At 56.8% G+C, this 24,789-nt stretch overlaps 4 protein-coding genes across 4 annotated transcripts; 1 reads left to right on the plus strand and 3 right to left on the minus strand.

Annotated features, from left to right (window-relative positions):
- Positions 1 to 6,822: 6,822 nt before the first annotated feature.
- On the minus strand, positions 6,823 to 10,129 carry LOC146422106 (histone H3.3A). The gene is made up of 4 exons (XM_085046727.1): positions 9,980 to 10,129; positions 9,416 to 9,559; positions 8,450 to 8,603; positions 6,823 to 6,975 (listed from the first exon to the last, which is right to left on the minus strand). The coding sequence occupies exons 2-4, from the start codon at positions 9,541 to 9,543 to the stop codon at positions 6,847 to 6,849; spliced, it is 411 nt and encodes a 136-aa protein (XP_084902853.1). The 5' UTR covers positions 9,544 to 9,559; positions 9,980 to 10,129; the 3' UTR covers positions 6,823 to 6,846.
- Positions 10,130 to 10,789: 660 nt separating this feature from the next.
- On the minus strand, positions 10,790 to 13,422 carry LOC146422107 (selenoprotein W-like). Its single transcript, XM_085046728.1, has 6 exons — positions 13,236 to 13,422; positions 12,648 to 12,672; positions 12,496 to 12,549; positions 12,006 to 12,080; positions 11,802 to 11,921; positions 10,790 to 11,721 (listed from the first exon to the last, which is right to left on the minus strand). The coding sequence occupies exons 1-5, from the start codon at positions 13,265 to 13,267 to the stop codon at positions 11,847 to 11,849; spliced, it is 261 nt and encodes an 86-aa protein (XP_084902854.1). The 5' UTR covers positions 13,268 to 13,422; the 3' UTR covers positions 10,790 to 11,721; positions 11,802 to 11,846.
- Positions 13,423 to 13,751: 329 nt separating this feature from the next.
- On the plus strand, positions 13,752 to 16,451 carry LOC146422108 (gap junction delta-2 protein-like). The gene is made up of 2 exons (XM_085046731.1): positions 13,752 to 13,997; positions 15,612 to 16,451. The coding sequence occupies exons 1-2, from the start codon at positions 13,927 to 13,929 to the stop codon at positions 16,420 to 16,422; spliced, it is 882 nt and encodes a 293-aa protein (XP_084902857.1). The 5' UTR covers positions 13,752 to 13,926; the 3' UTR covers positions 16,423 to 16,451.
- A 1,998-nt stretch (positions 16,452 to 18,449) lies between these two features.
- Positions 18,450 to 24,514, minus strand: LOC146422109 (ribosome biogenesis protein NOP53-like). Its single transcript, XM_085046730.1, has 13 exons — positions 24,274 to 24,514; positions 23,852 to 23,916; positions 23,677 to 23,761; positions 22,885 to 23,093; positions 22,386 to 22,456; positions 22,115 to 22,210; positions 21,430 to 21,528; positions 20,704 to 20,868; positions 19,696 to 19,871; positions 19,096 to 19,162; positions 18,771 to 18,847; positions 18,583 to 18,639; positions 18,450 to 18,489 (listed from the first exon to the last, which is right to left on the minus strand). Exons 1-13 carry the CDS (start codon positions 24,465 to 24,467, stop codon positions 18,483 to 18,485), a joined length of 1,368 nt encoding a protein of 455 aa, XP_084902856.1. The 5' UTR covers positions 24,468 to 24,514; the 3' UTR covers positions 18,450 to 18,482.
- Positions 24,515 to 24,789: the final 275 nt, after the last annotated feature.

Genomic DNA, 24,789 nt, shown 5'->3' on the forward strand with positions numbered 1-24,789 from the left:
ACACGGGGGGACATGGAGGGGACACTGGGGGGACACTGAGGCACGGGGGGACACTGGGAGGCACTGGGGGACACTGACGCACGGGGGAGCATGGGGACACGCAGGGGACACTGAGGCACGGGGGGGACATGGGGACACTGAGGCTCCCCGTGTCCCACCCTGTCCCTCCCGCACCCACCTGAGGCTCACCTCTTCCCCCCACCCCGTCCCTCCCTGTCCCTATGTCCCCCCATGCTCCCCCTTGTCCCCCATTGTCCCCCGTGTCTCAGTGTCCCCTCCCGCCTCTCGTCCCCTGCCCCACTGTCCCCGTGTCCCCCGGATCTGCCCATCCTCCTGTCCCCTCCCGTTTCCCCGTGTCTCCCCCACACCTCTCCCTGTCCCCACCCCTGTCCCCGGCTGTCCCCAGGTGTCCCCAGGTGTCCCCACCTGCACGCGCGACTCGGGCAGGTTGATTTTGAGCGCCACCTCCTCGCGCATGAAGATGTCAGGGTAGCGAGTTTTGGCGAACAGAGCTTCCAGCACGTCCAGCTGCGCCCGAGTGAAGGTGGTGCGCTCCCGCCGCTGCTTCCGGGGGGTCCCTGGGGGAAAAGGGGTGGGAGACCCCCGGGGTTGGGGAGAAAACCCCGGGATTTGGGACAAAACCCCCGGGACTGGGGAGAAAACCCAGGGACTGGGGAGGAAATCCCCGAGATTGGGGAGAAAAACCCGAAATATGGGAGAAAACCCCGCGATTTAAGGGTGAAATAAAGGGGGATAAACGTCGGTGATTCCCGGCGGTGATTCCCAGGGGTCCCTGGGGGAAAAGAGTTGGGAGACCCCCGGAATTGGGGAGAAAACCCCCGGGATTGAGGGGAAAACCCCCTGGGTTGGGGGGAGTGCCGGGAATTGGGAGAAAACCCCGGGAATTGGGAAGAAATCCCGAAATTTGGGAGAAATTCCCCGGGAATTGGGGATGGGATAAAGGGGATAAATGTCGGTGATTCCCGACGGTGACTTCGGGGGTCCCTGGGGAGGGGGGGCCACGGGGGGGTCAGGTGGGACCCCCGAGATTGAGGGGAAAACTGATTGAGAAGTGCCGGGATTTGGGAAAAAAACCCTGGAATTGGGGAAAAAAACCGGGGAATTGGGGAAAAACCCGGGATTTGGGGAAAACCCGGGAATTTGGGAAAAACCCTGGAATTGGGAAAAACCCGGGAATTGGGTGTGGAATAAAGGAGGATGAAGGTCGCGCTGTCCCGGGGGTGACTCCGGGGGTCCCTGGGGGTCCCTGGGGGGGGAAAAGGGTTGGAGACCCCCGGGATTGGGGAGACCCCCGGGAATGGCGAGAGACCCCCGCGATTTGGGTGTCCCCAGGTGTCCCTCAGCCCCTCCTCGTTCCCCCCCGCCCCATTCTGGGGTCCCCGCGTGTCCCCAAGGTGTCCCCAAGGTGTCCCTCAGCCCCCCAGGTTTGGGGTACCCGGGTAGCCCACGGGGGGCGGCAGCAGGTCCAGGCTGAGGCCATTGACTCCGTAGTGAGGCTGCTTCAGGTACGACATCATCGCGGGGACACTGCGGGGACAGCGGGGACAGCTGTGACACTGTGGGGACAGCGGGGACAGCTGGGGGACAGCGGGGTGTCACCAGCCCCCCCGAGACCCGACAGCGACCCCCGAGACAAGTGTGAGCCCCGAACTTCTGTGTCTCCAAGCCCCTCGGTGTCCCCAGCAGTGTCCCCAGCAGTGTCCCCAGCAGTGTCCCCAGCAGTGTCCCCAGCCCCCGGTGCCAGCCGGGGGACACCGAGGGGACACGGGGGGCACGTGGCACGGCGCGGTGACACCGGGCACACCTGGCACAGGTGGCACACGTGTCACCGCCGCCCTGTCCCCGTGCTCCCCGCGATCCCCGCGGGGTGACAGAGGGACAAGGTGGCACCACCTGGGGACAGACAGACAGGGTGGCACCGGCAGCCCTTGGGGACACCCTTGGGGACACCCTTGGGGACCCCTTGGGGACACCCTGGCCACCCGAGCCGCGCGCTTGTCGCCGCGCCAGGGGATGTCGCCACCAGCCCTGTCCCCGCAGCAGGGGACAGCGGCGATGCCTCGTCCTTGATGCCACCCGGGGTGGCTGTCACCGAGCTGGGGACAGAGCTGCTGGCCTGTCCCCACCCAGCTGGTGCCACCCAGGGATGTCCCCAAGGCTCTGGTGGTGTCTCCCCCAGCCAGGGCTGTCCCCGCCGAGCTGGTGGCATTGTCCCCCTCCCAGAGATGTCCCCAAGGCCCCACTGTCCCTGTCCCCCTCCCAAAGATGTCCCCAAGGCTCCGCTGGCCCTGTATCCCCCAGGGATGTCCCCAAGGCTCTGGTGGTGTCCCCGTCCCCTCACAAATGTCCCCAAGGCCCTGCTGTCCCTGTCACCAAGGCTCTGGTGGTGTCCCTGTCCCCCCAGGGGTGTCCCCAAGGCTCTGGTGGTGTCCCCGTCCCCTCACGAATGTCCCCAAGGCCCTGCTGTCCCTGTCCCCAAGGCTCTGGTGGTGTCCCCGTCCCCTCACGAATGTCCCCAAGGCCCCGCTGTCCCTGTCCCCAAGGCTCTGGTGGTGTCCCCGTCCCCTCACGAATGTCCCCAAGGCCCCGCTGTCCCTGTCCCCAAGGCTCTGGTGGTGTCCCTGTCCCCCCAGGGATGTCCCCAAGGCTCTGGTGGTGTCCCCGTCCCCTCACGAATGTCCCCAAGGCCCCGCTGTCCCTGTCCCCCCCGCGCGGCTCCCGCCGTACCTGTGCCGGTGACACGGCGGTGACAGCGGTGACAGCGGCGGTGGCAGGGGAGGCACCCCCGCGGCGGGGGGAGCCTTAAGTAGGACCCGCGTGATGTCACCCTAATCCGGGGGGACAAGGGGTGACATTGGCCCGGCATGGCTAATCCCGAGCGGCCGCCAATTAACGGGGGGGACAGGGGGGGGACAGCGGGATGGGGGGGACAGTGACATGGGGGGGGACAGCGGGATGGGGGGGGACAGTGATATGGGGGGACAGTGACATGGGGGGACAGTGACATGGGGACAGTGACATGGGGGACAGGAGGTGGGGGACAGTGACATGGGGAGACAGCGGGAGAGGGACAGTGACATGGGGACATTGGGGGACATGGGGAGACAGTGACATGGGGACATTGGGGGGACAGTGACATGGGGGAGACAGTGACATGGACATTGGGGACAGTGACATGGGGGACAGGGGACATGGGGGACAGTGACATGGGGGACAGTGACATGGGGGACAGTGACATGGGGGACAGCGGGATGGGGGGACAGTGACATGGGGGACAGTGACATGAGGGGGACAGGGGACATGGGGGACAGAGGGTTGGGGACATGGGGGGACATGGGGGGACATGGGGGGACATGAGGGAGCAGGGGTTAGGGGGACACTGGGACTGGGAGGGGACAGGGAACTGGGGGGACACTGGGATTGGGTGGGTGACACCGGGGTGACACTGGGATTGGGAGGGACACTGGGGGGACACTGGGAATGGGGGTGACACCAGGGTGACACTGGGATTGCAGGGGACAGGGAAGTGATGGGACACTGGGGAACACTGGGGTGACACTGGGAATGGGTGACACTGGTGGACACCAGGGTGACATTTGGGGGACACTGAGTGACACTGGTGGACACTGGGGGGACACTGGGGGACACTGAGGGGACACTGAGTGACACTGGGTGACACCGGGGTGCCAGTGGGGGGACACTGGTGGACACCAGGGTGACACTGGGGGGACACTGAGTGACACCGGGGCGCCACCCCCCCCCCGGGGCTATTTCGGGGGTCCCGCCCTGCCCCGCTCTGTCCCCTCCCGGGGGTGACACTAATCCCAGCCCAGCTGCCACGTCTGGGCCTTGGGGACACTCGGGGACAGCGCGGGGGGGGAACTGGGGAGGGGGAGGGGCGGTGGGGGAGGGGCGGGCTGGAATTTGGGGGAAAAACTCCCAAAATTCCTCCCGAAATGGGGAAATCCCAGCCGCGCCCCTCCCCCAGCCAACCCCAAATTCATTTGGGGAAAAAAAGTGGGAAATTTGGGGGATTTCGGGAGGGAAAAGTGGAATTCCGGGAAAAAAAAAAACCAAAAAAATAAATAAAAATAATTCCCAGAATCGCCGAATTCCCGAATTTCTCCCCAAACCCGAGGGGGGGTTTGGCGAATTCCCGGGAAAATCCCGAAATTCCCGGGAAAATCCCGAAATTCCCGGGAAAATCCCGGAATTCCCGGGAGCAGCTGGAATTGGGGCTGATTAGGTTGTTTTCCAGACGAGAGGATTTGGGGAGATTAACCCTAATCCGGGGGGGAGGGGAGGGGAGAGACCACCCCCCAAAATCCTGAGTTAAATTGAGTTATTTGGGGTGGAAATCGTGAATTAAATGGGAATAAATTGAATTATTTGGGGTGGAAATAGTGAATAAAATGGAAATTAATTATTTGGGGTGTAAATTGTGAATTAAATGGGAATAAATTGAATTATTGGGGGGATTTGGGGTGGAAATAGTGAATAAAATTGAATTATTTGGGGGATTTGGGGTGTAAATTGTGAATTAAAAGAGAATAAATTGAATTATTTGGGGGATTTGGGGTGGAAATCGTGAATTAAATGGAAATTGAATTATTTGGGGTGTAAATTGTGAACTAAATGGGAATAAATTGAATTATTTGGGGTGGAAATCGTGAATTAAATGGGAATAAATTAATTATTTGGGGTGTAAATCCTGAATTAAATGGGAATAAATTAATTATTTGGGGTGTAAATTGTGAATTACATGGGAATAAATTGAATTATTTGGGGGATTTGAGGTGTAAATCGTGAATTAAATGGGAATAAATTGAATTTTTGGGGGGATTTGGGGTGGAAATCGTGAATTAAATTTAATTATTTGGGGAGTTTGGGGTGTAAATTGTGAATTAAATGGGAATAAATTAATTATTTGGGGCTGGGATTCATCCCCAGGGAGATAAAATTTGGGAACCTCGAGGTTGGAATAACGAATTAAATGGGAATTAATTGAGATATTGATGTGAAAACTTTGTGTTTGTAGCAAATTCGGTATTAAAAGTTAATTATTTGTGCCAAAACCTCGATATTTAGAATAAAAAAATGGATTATTGAAGTTAAAACTTTGTGTTTGTAGCAAATTCGGTATTAAAAGTTGATTATTTGTATCAAAAGTTCGATATTTAGAATAAAAAAATGAATTGTTTGTGTCAAACTGATGAATGTTTACATTGAAAAATCGATTATTTGGATCCAAAAATAAAAATTGGATGTTTGTATCGAAATCCCTCTGTTTTTATAATTTATAAAAATTGATATTTATATAAAAATCCCTAAGTTTTGACACAAAATATTGGAGATTAAAAACCTCTATTGAGGTAAAGATTGGATCTTCTTAGCAAAATCTCTATTTCTGTTAAAAATGGATATTTATACCAAAATCCATTATATAAAAAAATGGGATTTTATATAAAAAATGAGGTATTTTTATATAGAAAATTAGATATTTTTAAAAATGAGATATTTTATGAGAAAATGAGATATTTTTATATAAAAAACTGAGCTATTTTAAATAAAAAATGATGTATTTTTAAATAAAAAAATGAGATATTTTACATAAAAATGAGATATTTTGAGATAAAAACTGAGATATTTTATACAAAAATGAGATATTTTTACATAGAAAGGGGGAATTTTATATAAAAATTGAGATATTTTAATAAAAAATTACATATTTTTATATAAAAATTACATATTTTTAAATAAAAAGGAGATATTTTTGTGTAAAAACTGAGATACTTTTAAGTAAAAACTGAGATATTTTTATATAGAAAATGAGATATTTTTATATAGAAAATGAAATATTTTTATATAAAAAATGAGATATTTTAAATTAAAAATTAGATATTTTTATATAGAAAATGAAATATTTTTAAATTAAAAATGAGATATTTTAATATAAATAACACCAAAACCTGTGTTTTTATGGGAAGTTCAAACCAAACCCCAGTTTTGATCTCGAAGGATCGATTTTGATATCGATTTTGATATCAAACCCTCCCCGTTCCCCTCCCCCTCCCTCCCCCCACCCGCCCTCGGCCGCCCCTCCCCCTAATCCCGATTATTGGGATAAATTTATCCCAAAGTGTCACAAGTGATCAATCTCCAGGATAATCCCGCCCCACCCCAATTTCAGGATTCTGAGGTGGAATTTGACAAAAATCCCCAAAAATCTGGGAGGAAATCCTAAAGAAAATTAGGGGATTTTTATGGGATTTGCTTCATTCCGGCAGAGCCGACCCCAAAATGCCTCATTTTGCCCCCAAAAAACAACGTGGAGAAAATCGGGAATTCCCAAAATGGAAGGAATTCCCAAATTCCCGAGGAATTCCCAAAATTCCCACCGAGGAATTCCCAAAATTACACAAAAAAACCCCAAAAAAACCCCAAAAAAAGGTGAAACCACCCCAAAAAGCCACGGAATTTTCGGGAATTTGGGGTCCAGGGTGGGACTAGAGACCCCAAAATTTTGGGATAAAGGATGGGAATTCGGCAAATCCCAAAGATTTGGGAGAAATTCCAAGAAATTCCAAGATTTCCATGGGATTTTTTGGTTTTTTTATTATTATTATCCCGACGGACGCAGGGTGACAACAAACCCCCCGAAAACCCCCGAAATTCCCCTTTTTCCCCCCAAAAAACGTGTAGAAAACCAGGAACTCCCCAACTCCCCACCCCGGGAAAACCCCCCAGTGTACAAAAAAGAAGCAAAACCACCCCAGAAACCCCAAAAATCCCCAAAAATTCCCAAAATTCCCGGAAATCCCGCGGCTAGGCGCGCTCGCCGCGGATCCGCCGCGCCAGCTGGATGTCCTTGGGCATGATGGTGACACGCTTGGCGTGGATGGCGCACAGGTTGGTGTCCTCGAAGAGCCCCACCAGGTACGCCTCGCTGGCCTCCTGGCGGGTGGGACACAGGTGGGACAGGTGTGACACACAGGGGACACACAGGTGACACGCAGGGGACACGCAGGGGACACACACGGGGACATCTGTCACCTCCCCAGTCCCCCAGTCCCACCCCTGTGTCCCCAAACAGCCACACCAGGTGAGCCTCGCTGGCCTCCTGGGGCACATGTCCCTCACACAGGTGACACAGGTGTGTCCCAGGTGTCCCCAGGTATGTCCCCAGGTGTGTCCCCTCACCTGCAGAGCCCTGATGGTGGCGCTCTGGAAGCGCAGGTCAGTTTTGGGGTGTCACTGTCCCTACCTAGGTGTGTCCCAGGTGTCCCCAGGTGTGTCCCCAGGTGTCCCCAGGTGTGTCCCAGGTGTGTCCCTCACCTGCAGCACCCCGATGGCAGCACAGGTCGGTTTTGGGGTGTCACTGTCCCTGCCTAGGTGTCCCCAGGTGTCTCAGGTGTATCCCCAGGTGTGTCTCAGGTGTGTCCCTCACCTGCAGTGCCCCGATGGTGGCGCTCTGGAAGCGCAGGTGGGGTTTGGGGTGTCACTGTCCCTACCCAGGTGTCCCCAGGTGTCCCCAGGTGTCCCCAGGTGTCCCCCAGGTATATCCCCAGGTGTGTCCCCAAGTGTCCCCTCACCTGCAGCGCCCCGATGGCAGCACAGGTCGGTTTTGGGGTGTCACTGTCCCTGCCTAGGTGTCCCCAGGTGTCCTAGGTGTGTCCCCAGGTGTCCCCAGGTGTGTCTCAGGTGTCCCCAGGTGTGTCCCAGGTGTCTCAGGTATATCCCCAGGTGTCCCCAGGTGTCCCCTCACCTGCAGCGCCCCAATGGCAGCACAGGTCGGTTTTGGGGTGTCACTGTCCCTACCCAGGTGTCCCCAGGTGTCCCAGGTGTCTCAGGTGTCCCCAGGTGTGTCCCCAGGTGTGTCCCCAGCTGTCCTAGGTGTCCCCAGGTGTGTCCCTCACCTGCAGGGCGCCGATGGCGGCACTCTGGAAGCGCAGGTCGGTTTTGGGGTGTCACTGTCCCTACCCAGGTGTGTCCCAGATGTATCCCAGGTGTACCCCAGGTGTGTCCCCAGGTGTCCCAGGTGTCCCCAGGTGTGTCTCAGGTGTCCCCAGGTGTCCCCTCACCTGCAGCGCGCCGATGGCGGCGCTCTGGAAGCACAGGTCGGTTTTGGGGTGTCACTGTCCCTACCTAGGTGTGTCCCCAGGTGTCCCCAGGTGTCCCCAGGTGTCTCAGGTATATCCCCAGGCGTCCCCAGGTGTGTCCCTCACCGGCAGCGCCCCAATGGCAGCACAGGTCGGTTTTGGGGTGTCACTGTCCCTACCCAGGTGTATCCCCAGGTGTCCCCTCACCTGCAGCGCCCCGATGGCGGCGCTCTGGAAGCGCAGGTCAGTTTTGGGGTGTCACTGTCCCTGCCTAGGTGTCCCCAGGTATCCCAGGTATATCCCCAGGTGTCCCCAGGTGTGTCCCTCACCTGCAGGGCGCCGATGGCGGCGCTCTGGAAGCGCAGGTCGGTTTTGAAGTCCTGCGCGATCTCCCTGACCAGCCGCTGGAACGGAAGCTTCCGGATCAGCAGCTCCGTGGACTTCTGGTAGCGCCGGATCTCCCGCAGGGCCACCGTGCCGGGCCTGGGGACAGTGACAGGCTTGGGGACAGCCACGGGGTTGGGGACAGCTGGGGAGACCCGTGACACCCCTCAGTGTCCCCACTGTCCCCACTGTCCCATCACCTCCCATACCAGTATCCCCATGGCCCCCCCGGTGTCCCCAGTGTCCCGCAGTGTCCCTGTGACCGCTGTGACACCCCGGTGTCCCCACTGTCCCCCCCTGCCAGTGTCCCCATGTCCCCAGTGTCCCCATGTGCCCCCCACTGTCCCCCCGGTGTCCCCGTGTGCCCCGGTCCCAGTGTCCCCACTGTCCCCCTACATGTCCCCCCAGTGTCCCCATGTCCCCAGTGTCCCCTTCCGTGTCCCCCCATGTCCCCGTGTCCCCCGGTCCCAGTGTCCCCCCAGTGTCCCCGTGTCCCCCACTGTCCCCCTGGTGTCCCCAATGTCCCCATGTCCCCCGGTGTCCCCACTGTCCCCCGGTGTCCCCCATCCCCCAGTGTCCCCTGGTGTCACCACTGTACTCCCGGTGTCCCCAATGTCCCCTGTGCCCCGGTCCCAGTGTCCTCACCGTCCCCCAGTGTCCCCAATGTTCCTGTGTCCCCTGGTCCCAGTGTCCCCCACTGTTCCTCCCAGTGTCCCCACTGTCCCCATGTCCCCGTGTCCCCCTGCACCAGTGTCCCCATGTCCCTGTGACCCCCTCAGCAGAGTCCCCATGTCCCCACTGTCCCCGTATCCCCGCCGTGTCCGTGTCCCCATGTCCCCACTGTCCCCGTAACCCCCCGTGTCCCCCAGTGTCCCCATGTCCCCCCCCGGTGTCCCCACCGTCCCCGTTACCGGTAGCGATGCGGTTTCTTCACTCCCCCCGTGGACGGCGCGCTCTTCCGGGCCGCCTTGGTGGCGAGCTGCTTCCGCGGCGCCTTGCCGCCGGTGGATTTCCGAGCCGTCTGCTTGGTGCGGGCCATCCCGGGCCGTCACAGCCTGGCCGCGCCGGGAAAAACGGGGAAAAAAAGAGCGAAAACGGGAAAATCACGGGAAGAGCGCCGCGCGGCCTACACGACTACAGCTCCCACGAGCACCCGCGCGGCGTCACGTGAGCACTTCCTCGCGCCTGATTGGCTGAGCGCGTCGGCCACGCTACTCCGAACTACAACTCCCAGAAGGCCCCGCGAACCCGCTGGGGCGGTGCATCTTCTCGCCCTTCCTTTGATGGACGTGCCTCCCCGCCAATCACGCCCCGCCTTTCCGGCCAATCAGCGCCCGGCCGCGCACGGAAGGCGGGATTAAGCAGCAGCGTCTCCTCAGGCGACCCCAACCCCCCCGGCGCACCGGAGCCCCCCCGGTATTTCCGCCCCGCCGCTCCCCGGCACCGACCCCCGACCGCCGCCGCGCCCCCGGTACCTGCGAGAGGCGCTGGCGGCGGCGCTGGAGCCGTGGGGGTCCCGCGGTGCGGCTGCGGCGGCTTCGATCTCCCCCTTCCCGCCTTTCCCGGCAGAAAATGGCGGGCCCGGCTGAGGGCGGCTCCCGTCATGCCCCGCGCGGCGGGGCGGGAACGGGGAGGGTCGGCTGAGGTGAGGCGGCGCCGCCATCTTGGTGGCCTGAGGGGACGCTCAGCCCGAGGCGCCCCGCGGCTTTTCCCGCCTCCTAGTTCTGTTATTCCCAATTCCCCGAGGCTTTTCTCGCCTCCTGGTTGTGTAATTCACAATTCCCCAACTCCGCGGTGTTGGTTTTTGGGGTTTAAGCGAGAGCGCGGCGGGTGGGAGAGCTCGGAGCGACGCATCGCCTCCATCCCTCCTTCCTCAGGTGGCTTTTCCCGTTAAAACATCGAATTGATGCCAAAAAAAACCCCACAAAACCCACCCGAGTGCGTCTCGGTTTTCCAGCTTTTATTCCCGAGAGGAACAGATCCATAATTTCATCATTCCGTTATGTTTTAAATGAGGGGGTGAAGCTTGGAAGAGCTCCGAGGGAGGTGTGCTGATGCTGAAAAAAAAACCTCTAATAGCCCAAATCCAGCTCGATTTTCCATCATTTCATTCCCGAAAGGAATAATATCATAATCCCCTACTTACACAACGCTGGTTTTTAAGGATTAGGCGAGGAAATGGAATTTGGAAGAGCTTGGAATGACGCATCGCCCCCAGTTCCCTTTTCCCCACAAAAACACCCAAAAAAACCCCACAAACAGCCCAAAACCCACCCAAATCTGGCTCAAATTTCCAATGTTTTATTCCCAAAAGGCCACCGAGTCACGGAAGGCAACTGGAATGGGGGGTGGGGAGCCAATAGATGGGGGAATAATCAAATTGTTGGATATTTTCAGCGCTTTAAAGGGTTTTTTTCCCAATTTTTCAGCCTCTTAGGGAGTGTTCCGTGGGAGAGATTCCTGAAAAAAGCTAAATTTGGCTGAAAATGGCACCGGTGAAGGCAGAAGGGAAGGATTTGGGGATGCAGAAGGATTTTGGGGTGGGAAGAAGGATTTTGGGGTGGGATTGGAGGGATTTAGGGTGGAATTTGAAGGGTTTTGGGTGAAATATGAAGATTTTTGGGTGGGATAGGAGGGATTTTGGGTGGGATTCGAAGTGTTTAGGGTCAGAAATGAAGGTTTTCGGGTGAGATCTGAAGGATTTGGTTGGAACAAAATAATTTAGGGTGGGATAGGAGGGATTTGGGGTGGGATTTGGAGTATTTGGGGACAGAAGTGAAGGGTTTGGGGTGGGATATAAAGGGTTTGGGGTGGGATGCAGGAATTCTGGGTGGGATTGGAGGGATTTAGGGAGCAATTAGAGGGATTTAGGGTGGACTATGAAAGGTTTGGGGTGGGATGGAGGAATTTTGGGAGCAATTAGAGGGATTTAGGGTGGGATTGGAGGGATTTAGGGTGGAATATGAAGGGCTTGGGGTGGGATCTGAAGGGTTTGGGGTGTGATGGAGGAATTTGGGGTGCATTTAGAGGCATTTAGGGTGGGATTGGAGGGATTTAGGGTTTTGGGATGTGAACCCGCAGCCCCCTGTCCCACCCCCTGCGCGGGATCTGGGGATCGCCCTGTGCCGGCAGCGTTTCGGCAATTCCCGTCATGGAGCGCGGGGGGTGGCCCTGGGGGGCTGGGGGGTCACCTCCGCCGCGACACGCCGCGATATATCGCGATATATCACAATACGCCGCGATATATCGCGATATACCACCATACGCCCCGATATATCGTGATATATCACAATACGCCGCGATATATCGCGACATGTCGCGACGGCGCGCCCTCAGCAGGGCTTAGGCCAGGCGGGACTCGATGGCAGCCAGGATCCTGCGGAGTTTGGGGTCACTGTCCACGAAGCCATCGCCGTTCTGGGGGTGGGCAGAGCTCAGGGGTGACACCCCAAAAAAGGGACCCCAAAATCGGGGAGGGGAGGGGAGGGGAGGGACACCCACCTTCTTGGAGTGGACCAGCTGTCCCCCCACTGTCACCTCAAACCATCCTGTCACCTCCGGGGTGCCCTGGCCGCTCTGGGGGGGCACGGGGGGGCAGCTGAGAGACCCCAAAATCCTGGGGATCCCACCCAAAAATCCCCAGAGACCCCAAAATCCTGTGCATCTCACCCAAAAATTCCCAGAGACCCCAAAATCCTGGGGATCCCACCCAAAATCCTGGGGATCTCACCCAAAAATCCCCAGAGACCCCAAATCCTATACATCACACCCAAAAATCCCAAGACCACCCCCCAAAAATCCTGTGCACCTCACCCAAAATCCCGTGGATTCACCCCAAAATCCCGTGGATTCCCCCAACCCTGCAGATCCCACTGAAAACCTCGAGATCCCCCAAATCCTGTGCATCCCACCAAAACCCTGACTCCCCCCAAATCCTGCAGAGCCCCCAAAATCCCCCAAATCAGGGGATTTCCCCCAAAATCAGACCCACCACGTCCAGGGCTCCGGGGAAGCGCCGCTCCAGCTGCTGCTTGAGCTTCTCAAACTGCAATTTTGGGGTGGGGGCGTCACCCCACGGCGGGGGGGCGCCCCGCGGTCATTTTGGGGGTTTCTCCCCCGATTTTGGGGGCTTTGGGGTCTCACCTTGGGTTTGTAGCCTCAGGCTCCGCTGGGGAAGAGGTCAGTGAGGGGTTTGGGGGGAAACCCTAAAAATGTGGGGATTGGGGATTCCCCGGGTTGAGGGACACCTCTGGAATTAGGGTCACCCCCGGGGCACGTGGAGACCCCCGGGATTAATTAGGGAACCCCGTGGAATTAGGGAAACCCCCCGGAATTAATTAGGGAACCCCGTGGAATTAGGGAAACCCCCCGGAATTAATTAAGGAACCCCGTGGAATTAGGGAAACCCCCCGGAACTAATTAGGGCCCCCCCGGAATTAGGGAAACCCATGGAATTAGGGAAACCCCCCGGAATTAATTAGGGACCCCCCCCAGGGGCACAGGGAACCTCCCTCCGATTTAGTGACACATCCAGAATTTAGGGACCTCCCCAAAATTTAGGAACCCCCCAAAATTTAGGGTCCCCCCCAGGATTTAGGGTCGCCCCGGATTTAGGGTCACCCCGGATTTAGGGTCTCCCAGGATTTGGGGTCTCCCAGGTTTTAGGGTCCCCCCAGTATTTAGGGTCTCCCAGGATTTGGGGTCTCCCAGGATTTAGGGTCTCCCCGGTACCAGTAAACGACATGGACTCGGAGCGGCGCCATGGCTGCAACTGCGCATGCGGGAGGGGCGGAGCCAGCAGTGGGACCAGTGAAACCAGTGCGGGGCTAGCGGAGAAACCAGTGCGGGGACAGCGGGACAGCGGGGAGCCCCAGTGCCACCAGTACGACCAGTATGGAAACCACAGTGCCACCAGTACAACCAGTATGGAAACCACAGTGTCCCCAGTGTAACCAGTATAGGGACCCCAGTATCCCAGTCCCTCCCAGTATCCCTAATCCCTCCCAATTCCTCCAGTCCCGCCCAGTTCCTCCAGTCCCGCCCAGTTCCCCAGTCCCTCCCTAATCCCAGTTCCCCCAGCCCCTCCCAGTATCCCCAGTCCAACCCCCCCCAGTCCCTCCCAGTCCCTCCCAGTCCCGCCCAGTCTCCCAGTTCCCCCAGTCCCTCCCAGTTCCCCCAGTCCCTCCCAGTTCCCCCAGTCCCTCCCAGTCTCCCAGTCCCGCCCAGTATCCCCAGTCCAACCCCCCCAGTCCCTCCCCGTCCCTCCCCCGCCGCGGCTCTCGGCGGCTCTGCCCATGGATCCTCTGGATCCTCCCGATCCCGGGGGGCCGGGGGGGCGCGGGGGGCGCCGCCGCTGAGCCGGGGGGTCCCGGGGGGTCCCGGGGGGTCCCGGGGGGGCCAGGCGCCCCCCGAGCGCGGAGCCATGGGCGAATGGACGATCCTGGAGCGGCTGCTGGAAGCGGCGGTGCAGCAGCACTCCACCATGATCGGCAGGTCAGCGGCGACCCCCGAGTGCAGCCCCGCGACCCCCAAATCCCACCGCGCGACCCCCAAATCTCACCTCGGGACCCCTAAATCTCACCCCGCGACCCCCAAATCCCCCCCGAGCCCCCAGAGCTCTCCCGACCTCCACATTCCCCCGGATTCCCCCCCAGCCCGGAGCGCCGAGATTCCCCCGTGTCCTCGCACGGAGCCCTGGGATCCCCCCGGGACCCCCGAATTCCCCCCTGGGACCCCCAAATTCCCCTGGGACCCCCAAAATTCCCCTCAGCGACCCCCAAATTACCCCTCGCGACCCCCGAATTCCCGGCACTCCATCCCCACCGGATCCCCCAGATTCTCCCCGTGCCACCCCCGGCGCAGCATCCCCGCACAGCCCGACCTCCCCGCGCCCCCCGGAACCCCAAAACCCCCTTGGACCCTCCAGACCTTCCCCTCCCCTCCCGGACCCCAAAATCCTCTCCCAACCCTCCCGAGACCCCCAAGCCCTCCCCCGCTCGCCCCCGCCGCTGTCCTCTCCCCGCTGTCACCTCCCCTCCGGCAGCAGGTGACACTGGTGACACTGGGACAGCCGGGGGGGCCTCCCGCGGGGGGGAGGGACGGAAAGGTCCCCAGAGCTGCCCCACCCCCTCTGGGGACTGCGGGGGTGACACCCCCCGAGCGGCACCTGCGACAAATCCAGGCGGGATTTGGGGGACAGGTGTGACCCACGCGTCCGGATCCAGGTGTCCCCAGGTGTCCCCAGGTGACCCTGGCGGCTCAGCGCCGCCCACGGCTTCCGGTGTCCCCGCGGGGAGCACGTGACCGGCTGAGCCACCTGCCCGGCTGGGGACACGTGGCCAGGTGGGAGCCAGGTGGGAGCCAGGTGAGCAGGCAGGTGAGCAGGCAGGTGAGGAGCCACAGCCAGGTGGGACCCTGGTGTCCAGGTGGGACCTTCATGTCCAGTTAGGACCTTCGTGTCCAGGTAGAACCACAGCTCTGGGTTCAGCCCTACATGTCCAGCTCCAGGTAGGACCCAGCCAGGTGTGCAGGCCCAAGCCAGGTGTGCAGATCCAGGCAGAGCCCCCAAATCAGTGTCCAGCCCAGGTGTTCACATCAGAGCCACACCTCCAGGCTGAGCCTGGGATCCATCCCTGTGCAGAACCTCCTTTTGCCACAATCCATCCCTGTGCAGAACCTCCTCTCTCCACCATCCATCCCTGTGCAGGATGTCCTTTCCCCACCATCCATCCCACCTTTCCTCCTGTCCCCAACATCCATCCCCACCTTCCCCCTCTCTGCCCAACCCCTCCCCACCTTTCCTCCTCTCTATCCCACCATCCATCCCCACCTTATCCCCACCTTTCCCCCTCTCTCCCCAATCCATCCCCACCTTTTCCCCACAATCCATCCCTGTGCAGAACCTCCTCTTTCCATGATCCATCCCTGTGCAGAATCTCTCTTTTCCCCACAATCCGTCTCTGTGCAGAACCTCCTCTCTCCACCATCCATCCCCATGTTTCCCCTCTCTCTCCCTACAATCCATCCCCACCTTTCCTCCTCTCTCTCCCCAATCCATCCCCACCTCTCCCTCTCTCCCCAACCCATCCCACCTCTCCCTGTCCCCAGGATCCTGCTGACGGTGGTGGTGATTTTCCGCATCCTCATCGTGGCCATCGTGGGCGAGACGGTGTACGAGGACGAGCAGACCATGTTCATGTGCAACACGCTGCAGCCGGGCTGCAACCAGGCGTGCTACGACAAAGCCTTCCCCATCTCGCACATCCGCTACTGGGTGTTCCAGATCATCCTGGTCTGCACGCCCAGCCTCTGCTTCATCACCTACTCCGTGCACCAGGCGGCCAAGCAGCGCGAGCGACGCTACTCCTTCCTCTACCCGCTGCTGGACGCCAAGAAGCCCAAGCTGAACGGGGCGCTGGCCGCCAGCCCCGACGGCGCCACCAAGGATGACCCCGACGACCCCAAGGAGGCGCCGGGCCCGCCGCCGCGGCCGCCCCGCAGCGCCAAGATGAAGCGTCAGGAGGGAATCTCCCGTTTCTACGTCATCCAGGTGGTTTTCCGCAACGCGCTGGAGATCGGGTTCCTGGGCGGGCAGTACTTCCTGTACGGGTTCAACGTGCCGGCCATCTTCGAGTGCGACCGCTACCCCTGCGTCAAGGAGGTGGAGTGCTACGTGTCGCGGCCCACCGAGAAAACCGTGTTCCTGGTGTTCATGTTCGCCGTGTCGGGCGTCTGCGTCCTGCTCAACCTGGCCGAGCTCAACCACCTGGGCTGGCGCAAGGTGCGCGCGGCGGTGCGCGGCGCCAGGGCGCGGCGCAAGTCCCTCAGTGACGCCAGGAAAAAGGACCTGGTGGCCCCGGCGCCTGCCCCGGCGCCCGCCCTGGGCCGGACGCAGTCCAGCGAGTCGGCCTACGTGTGATTTGGGTTGGGTGGGGTGGATGGGTCCTGGGCTGGAGGTGAAATCGGGAGGGTTTTGGTTTCATCAAGGTTGTTGGGGTTTCGTCCCTGGATTGGTGGGGATTGGAGTCAAAATTGTCAGGATTTCAGTCCCAAAGGTGTTGGGATTTCAATCCCAAAACTGTTGGGGTTTCATCCCCGGAGTGGTGAAGATTGGAGTCAAAATCATTGGGATTTCGTTGCTGGATTGGTGAGAAATGGAGCCAAAGTTGTTGGGGTTTCATCGCTGGATTGGTGGGGATTGGAGCCAAAATCATGAGGATTTCGGTCCCAAAGGTGTTGGGATTTTAATCCTAAAATTGTTGGAATTTCATCGCTGGATTGGTGAAGATTGGAGTCAAAGTCATTGGGATTTCATTGCTGGATTGGTGGGAAATGGAGCCAAAATCATCAGGATTTTGGTCCCAAAGGTATTGGGATTTCAATCCCAAAATTGTTGGGGTTTCATCCCTGAATTGATGGTGTTTAGAGCCAAAATCATCAAGATTTCAGTCCCAAAGGTATTGGGATTTCATCCCTGGAATAGTGGGAAATGGAGCCAAAATCATTAGGATTTTGGTCCCAAAGTCTTTTGGGATTTCATCCCTGGATTAGTGGGAACAGCAGCTAAAGTCTTCGGGATTTTGCTCCCAAATCAGTGGGGTTTGGAGCCACAGTCATCAAAATTTCATCCCCAAATTGATGGGAATTGGAGCCACAGATGTTTTGGGGTTTCATCCCTGAATTCATGGGCTTTGGAGCCACAAGTGTTGGGATTTCATCCCCAAATTTGCAAGGATTGGAGCCAAAATCCCTCAAGTTTGGAGCCACAAACGTCAAGATCCCAAAAAGGTGAAGTTTGGAGTCAGAATGGTGAGGATTTCATCCCAGAATTGATGGGAATTGGAGCCACAATCGTCAGGATTTCATTCCCAAATCGCCAGGGTTTGCACTGAAAATGACCAGGGATTGAAAATGACCAGGGATTGACCCCAAATCGTTGGGGTTTGAACCCAAAATCACCACGGTTTGGACCCAAAATTGTTGGGATTTCATCTCTGAATTGCTGGGATTTGAACCCAAAATCTCCAGCATTTCACTCCCAAATTTCTAAAGTTTAGAGGCAAAAATTATTCCAGTTTAGCCCCAAAATTGTCAAGAGTTTTCTCCCAAAATTTCTGACCTTTGTACCCAAAACAAGGGGGAGTTCAGACCCAAAATGCTGTGGTTTGTCCCCAGAATTACTGGGGTTTCATCCCTAAAATCATCAGATTTCCCAACATTCCTGTGCTTTTGGACCCCCAAAATTCCCAAGCTTTGTCTTCCCCAAAATCTCCAAATTTCACCATTTCACCCCAAAAGTTGCTGCTGCTTTTTCAAAAAACTTCCCCCAAACTTTGTTCCCCCATCCAGTTTTGGGGCTGTGGTGATTTGGGGTGGTTTGTATTTATTTCGGGGCATTTATAATATTTATTTTGGGGTGTTTGTATTTATTTTCAGGTGCATTTATTGGGGGCTGTTTGTATTTATTTCAGGATGTGTTTATTTGGGGGAATTTATATTTATTTTGGGGTTATTTATAATTATTTCGGGGTGTATTTATTTTGGGGTGTTAATATTTATTTTGGGATGTTTATTTATTTTGGGGAGAGATTTATTTGGGGGAATTTATATTTATTTGGGGAGGGGTCTGAGGTGCTGGGGGGGGCAGAGCCCCCCCAAAGTGTAAATAAAGAGGTCACAGAGTGGCTCTGGGGGATTTTTGGGGTTTTTTTGGGGTGTCCTGGGTGTCTTGTGTCCCCAGTCCCATTTCCTGTCACCCCCAGAATGAGTTCAGAACCCCAAAAATGGGTTCAGTTCCCCCAAAATTAGCTCAGACCCCCCAAAAAGGGTTTCAGAGCCCCAAAATGAGTTCAGAACCCCCAAAAATGGGATCAACCTCCCCAAAAAGGGACCAGATCCCCCAAATCCCCCCTGCCCTCCCCAGAAATGACCCCCCAGACCCACAGCTGCTCCAAAGGAATTTATTTGGGGAATTCCTGGTCACACCCTGGAACAGAAAAAGGAGGGAGAGAAAGGTCAGGGGGGTCAGGGGGATCCCAAATTTTGGGGTTCCAACCCCCCCAGCCACCCCAAAACTCACGTCACTTCCCGGAAGGATCGTTTTTCCACGTATTTCACCCGATACCTCCTCTTGAATCTGGGGAGAAACGGCGAGAATTTGGGTCAAAATGAGGTCCAGGGTTGAAATTCGGGGATTTCCCCTCAGTTTTGGGGTCCCAGCCCCGATTTTGGGGTCCCAGCCCCGATTTTGGGGTCCCCCTGACTCACTTGGCTCTCTCCCTGGGCTCGATCATGTTCCTCCTCTGGAGGCTCTTGAAGCGATCCCGGAGCACGTTCCCCTCGGGCTGCAATTTTGGGATTTTCCCGAGGTTTTTTTGGGAATTCCTGGTTTTTTTGGGAGCTCAGGAATGTCCCCCCAGCCCAGCACCCTCAGCCCCCGAGGTCTCATCCACACAACAAAACCTCAGAACCCCAAAATCCTTCACATTCCCCGTTTGGGAATTCTCGTAGCGCAAGGATGGGTCTCATCACGGGGTGCTAAGAGCCCAAAAAAACCCCAAAAAAAGGGATTTTCCACCCCAAAAAAACTCACCCGGAGGCTGCGCAGGGATTCAGGGAGATCCTCGCTGAGCTGCACCTCTGGGCCGAGATCCTCGTACCTGGAATTCCCAAAAATTTGGGATTTTGTGCCTCAAAAACCCCAAAATTCCTCACATCAACCTCAAAATCCCATGGTTTGGCTCCCAAAACTGGGGGGTTTACTCCTAAATCCCCCTTTGCCCCAAAAAAATCCCTTTTTTCGCTTCCCAAATCCTGTTTCCCACCCAAAATCCCTTTTTGCCCTGCAGCTCCTCCCTTTTTATCCCTAAATCCCAATTCTTCCCTCTCCAAATTCCTTTTCCTTCCCCAAACACCCCATTTTTTCCCATTTTCCCCCTTCTCCCTCCCCAAACCATCATTTTTTTCCCCCTTTTCCCTCCCCAAACCCCCATTTTTCCCCTTTTCCCTCCCCAAACCCCCCTATTTTCCTGTTTTTTCTTTGGTTTTTTCTCATTTTCCCCTTTTCCCTCCCAAACACCCCATTTTTTTCCATTTTCCCTCCCAAAACCCCCATTTTTTGCCATTTTCCCCACTTACTACCCTTCTTCCCCTTTTCCCTCCCCAAACCCCCATTTTCCCCGTTTCTCCCCACCTCAGCCTGCCCAGCCTCCTGGGCTCAGTCTCCTGCTGCTTCCTGCGCTGCTCCCGGAGGATCCTGCGGCGCTGCAGCTCCGAGTCCCTCAGCCGCAGAGCTCTGCGCAGCGAGCGCAGCTGGAACAGCCCCTGGAGCCGCCGGGCGGCCAGGCGGGAGCGCGACCGGACACCGGCCTGGGGACACCCAGTGACCACCCCGTTAGATCCCAGAAATCCCACTGATCCCATAGACATCATAACCCAAAACCCACAACCCACACAACACCCCACCCCCCCACACAACCACACCCCACACCCAACCACCCCAAACCCAAAACCCACCCAAAACCAAGATCCCATAAATCCCATAAATCACACAGATCCCACAGCTGGAACAGCCCCTGGAGCCGCCGGGCGGCCAGGCGGGAGCGAGACCGGACACCGGCCTGGGGACACCCAGTGACCATCCATCCCATTAGATCCCATAAATCCCATCCCAGAAATCCTATAGATCCCATTGATCCCATAAATCCCATCAGATCCCACAGCTGGAACAGCCCCTGGAGCCGCCGGGCGGCCAGGCGGGAGCGGGACTGGACACTGGCCTGGAGTGACCATCCTGTTAGATCCCATGGATCCCATAAATCCCATCCCAGAGATCCCACAGGTATCATAGATCCCACAGATCCCACAGCTGGAACAGCCCTTGGAGCCACTGGACAGTGGCCTGGGGGACAATGAATGTCCATCCCAAATCCCATAAATCCCATGGATCCCAAATCCCATAAATCCCATGGATCTCACATCCTGTCCCATCCCATGGATCCCAAATCCCATAAATCCCACAGATCCCACATCCTGTCCCATCCCATCCACACCCCCTGAACTCCTCGCTCCCCTAAAATCTGATCCCAACCCTGCAAATCTCCCTGAATCCCTCAATCCCAATCCTTTCTCTCTCCATGATCCCACTCCCCACCACCCCAATCCCAATCCCAAATCCCAATCCCAATCCCAAATCCTTCACCTTTTCCTTCTCCTCCTTCTCTTTCCGTCGCTGTTTCTCTGTTTTCCTCTCCGGCTGTTGCCGTTTTTTCTGGAGATCCTCATTTTGCTCCTCTTTTTCTTCCTCCTCCTTCTCTTCCTCCTCCTCCTCCAGGAGTCCCTGCAGCTGCTCCTGCAGCACAGCCTCCTGCAGGACCCAGAATTCCGGGATGGGGGACTCGGATCCCGAATTTTGGGGCTCAGATCCCCAATTTTGGGGCTCAGATCCCAAATTCCAGGGCTCAGATCCCAAATTTTGGGGCTCAGATCCCAAATTCCGGGGCTCAGATCCCAAACTTTGGTGCTCAAATCCCCAATTCCAGGGCTCAGATCCTGAATTCCAGGCTCAGATCCCGAATTTTGGGGCTCAGATCCCAAATTTTGGGGCTCAGATCCCAAATTCCGGGGCTCAGATCCCAAATTCCGGGGCTCAGATCCCGAATTTTGGGGCTCAGATCCCAAATTTTGGGGGTCAGATCCTGAATTTTGGGGCTCAGATCCCAAATTTTGGGGCTCAGATCCCAAATTCTGGGGCTCAGATCCCGAATTCTGGGGCTCAGATCCCAAATTCTGGGGCTCAGATCCCAAATTCTGGGGCTCAGATCCCCAATTTTGGGGCTCAGATCCCGAATTCTGGGGCTCAGATCCCGAACTTTGGGGCTCAGATCCCCAATTTTGGGGCTCAGATCCCGAATCCCCGGATTCCCACCTCCGAGGGAGGCTCCTCGGTGACCTTCAGCCTCCTCTCCACCTTGTCCTCCTCCCTCTTCCTCCTCGTCTCCACCTGCAGCGCTTGGAGCAGCAAATCCTGGGAAAAGGGGGATGTGGGGTCACCCTGAGACCCCAAAACCACCCTGAGACCCCAAAACCACCCTGGGATACCCAAAAACCACCCTGGGAACCCCAAAAACCACCCTGGGATCCCAAAAAACCAGCCTGGGAACCCCAAAAACCACCCTGAGACCCCAGACCTGCCAGGAGACCCCAAAACCACCCTGGGATCCCACAAAACTTCCTGGGATCCCCAAAACCACCCTGAGACCCCCAAAAACCACCCTGGGACCCCCCAGACTTGCCAGGACACCCCAAAACCACCCCGAGACCCTCAAGAAACTCCCTGAGACCCCCAAACCTGCCAGGAGACCCCAAAACCACCCTGGGATCCCCCAACTTTCCGGGACACCCTAAAACCTTCGTGGGATTCCACAAAACCACCCCAAGACCCCCAAAACCACCCTGGGAAACCTTAATGCGTTCTGGGATCTCCAAAATCCCCTGAAACACCCCAAAATCCCCTCTAAAGTGCCCCTGGGATCCCCTGAATCCCCCTTGATACCCCCAAATCCCCCCAGGACCCCAAAAATCCTCCCAGGACCCCAAAAATCGCCCCAAACCTGGTGTGCCTGGAAGGGGGGGTTGTAGGACCCTCCCTGGCCGATGACCTCCACGGGGGGCAGTGGCGATGGCTTGGCCTGGAGCCGGGGGGGACGCTGGGAAAGGGGGGGGACACCCCAAATATGAGACCCCAACCCCGAAAACGAGACCCCAACCCCAAAAATGAGACCCCAACCCCAAAAATGAGACCCCAACCCCGAAAACGAGACCCCAACCCCGAAAACGAGACCCCCAAGCTGTGGGGGACACCCAGGGGGTTTGGGGTCTCACCTGCACCCGCAGCTTCTTGGTCTGCTGGAGGTACCAGGGGTCCTCCCCGGCCAGGGGGGCGTCCAGGGGGTCTGGGGGGCACAGAGGGGATCCCCAAAATCAGCCCCACCCCAAGAAATGTGCCTCAGCCTCCCAAAATTATCCCCTCCACCCCAAAAAGTGCCTTTGTTCCTCCCGAATTCCCCTCAGAAGGAGCTCCCACTGCCCCCAAAACCCCTATAATCCAACCCTAAATCTTCCCAAACCCCAAAAATTGCACCCAAACCCCAAAAATTGCACCCAAACCCCCAAAAATTGCACCCAAACCCCCAAAAATCGCACCCAAACCCCCAAAAACTGCTTCCAAACCCCCAAAAATCGCACCCAACCCCCCCAAAATTGCCCCCAAACCCCTAAAAATTGCCCCCAAACCCCCAAAAATCGCACCCAAACCCCCAAAAATCGCACCCAAACCCCCAAAAATCGCCCCCAGACCCCCCAAACTTGCCCCCCGACTCACTGTGCTCCCCCCAGATGTCGTAGAAGCCCCTCTGGGGGTCGGAGCGCCCCAGCTCGGGGGGTTTCTGGGGGGTGGGCGCTGCCCCCCGCCTCAGCCTGGCCCGCAGCCGCCGCTCCCCCCGCGGGAAAATCCCTTTTTCCGCCTTTTTCTCCCAAAACTCCTGCCGCCGCCTCTCCTTCCGCCCGTTCGGGGTCTGGTGGGCGCAGATGCTGGAGAAAAGGGGGAGTTAGAGGGGGGAGACCCCCGAAAATGAGCCCCCCGAATGTGGGGAGGGTCCTGAGAGGGAACTGGGGGGGGTTTGGGGGGGAATTCAGCCAAAAATCCCCAAAAAAATCCACTTTTTAGGGGGAACTCACCCAAAAATCCTCCAAAAAATCCATTTTTAGGGGGAACTCACCCCAAAAAATCTACTTTTTAGGGGAAACTCACCCCAAAATCCCCCCAGAGTCCATTTATTAGGGGGAACTCACCCAAACATCCCCCGAAAAATCCATTTTTAGGGGGAACTCACCCCAAAATCCCCCCAAATCCTCAAAAAAATCCATTTTAGGTGCAATTCACCCAAACATCCCCCCAGAGTCCATTTTTAGGGGGAATTCACCCAAACTTCCCCCCAAAAATCCATTTCTTAGGTGGAACTCACCCAAAAATCCTCAAAAAAAATCCATTTTTAAGGGCAACTCACCCCAAAATCCCCCCAAAAAATCCATTTTTAGGAGGGATCTCACCCCCAAATCCCCCCCCGAGTCCATTTTTAGGGGGAATTCACCCAAAAATCGCCCCCAGACTCACTCTTTCGGGGGAGGCACCTTGGAGAGAGGCTGCAGAACGAGGTCGACATGAAGAGGTTTCTCTGGAGGCTTCCTGAGGCGTCGGCCTGGGGGAGTCGAGAGGGTCAGGGAGCCTCAGAACCCTCGGGGAGTCAAAAAGGGTCAAAAAGTTTTATTTCGGGGCAAAAAAAGCTCACCTTTGGGGGCATTTCCCTTGTCCAGGAAGAAAAGCCCCTCGTCAGGCTGCTCGGCGATCAAACCCCTGAAGGAAAAGCCCCAGAATTAGAATTTTCAAACCTCAAAGTCCACCCCGCCTCAAAATTAACGATTTTTCTCAAAACCTAGGAGTCCCTCAAAGGCTCCCCGGATTCAAATCCCACAAAATTAGGAGCTCCCGCCCAAAATCTGGGATGCCGGAGAAGTTATAGAGCGCTCCGCAAATTCATTACACTTCTAAAATAAAGGAAATTCCCCAGATCCCTCCGAGTCCTCCCAAATCCCCTCCAAGACCCTCCAGGAGCTCCGGGAGCACCCAAAGCCCCTCACAGTCCCCTCCGAATCCCCTCCCGACTCTCCAACACCCCGCCGCTCCCCCCAAAGCCCCTCAGCCCCTCCTCACCCCGCCGCTCGCTCCTGCAGCCCCACATCCTCCAGGAAATCGCCGATTTCGCGGCCCAGCTGCGCCTCGGGGCCGCTCCAGCGCTTCCAGCCCTTCTTGCGGTTGCGAGGCCCGCGGGCGCGGCGGCGGGAGGCGGCGGAGGGGCCCGGCCGCGCCGCGGGGTTGAAGGCGAGGAAAGACTCTGCCGCCGCCATTTCGTGAGGGCTCGGCGTGAGGGCGGCGGAAGTGGCCTGAGGGAACTTCCGGTTCCCGCGGCGGAAAAAGGGCGGGAAGACCCAGGGGAGCCCTGAGGGAACTTCCGGTCGCCGCGGAATAAAAAGGGCGGGAAGAGGCGGAGCTGCCTCGGTGAGGAATAAAAACAACTTTATCGCCATGTTGGGAAGGACAGGAAAAGAGCTAGTTGAGGAGGACGTGGCTCGGCCGTGAGACCATTTTGGTAAGGTCGCTGTCCATCTGCAGCCCCAGATGTGCCCCGAAATCCCGCAAAATGTGCCTCAAAATCCCCCGAAATGTGCC

The sequence above is a fragment of the Lichenostomus cassidix genome, unplaced genomic scaffold (genome assembly GCF_008360975.1).
Source record: "Lichenostomus cassidix isolate B80296 unplaced genomic scaffold, HeHo_3.0 HiC_scaffold_880, whole genome shotgun sequence".
Lineage (NCBI taxonomy): Eukaryota > Metazoa > Chordata > Aves > Passeriformes > Meliphagidae > Lichenostomus > Lichenostomus cassidix.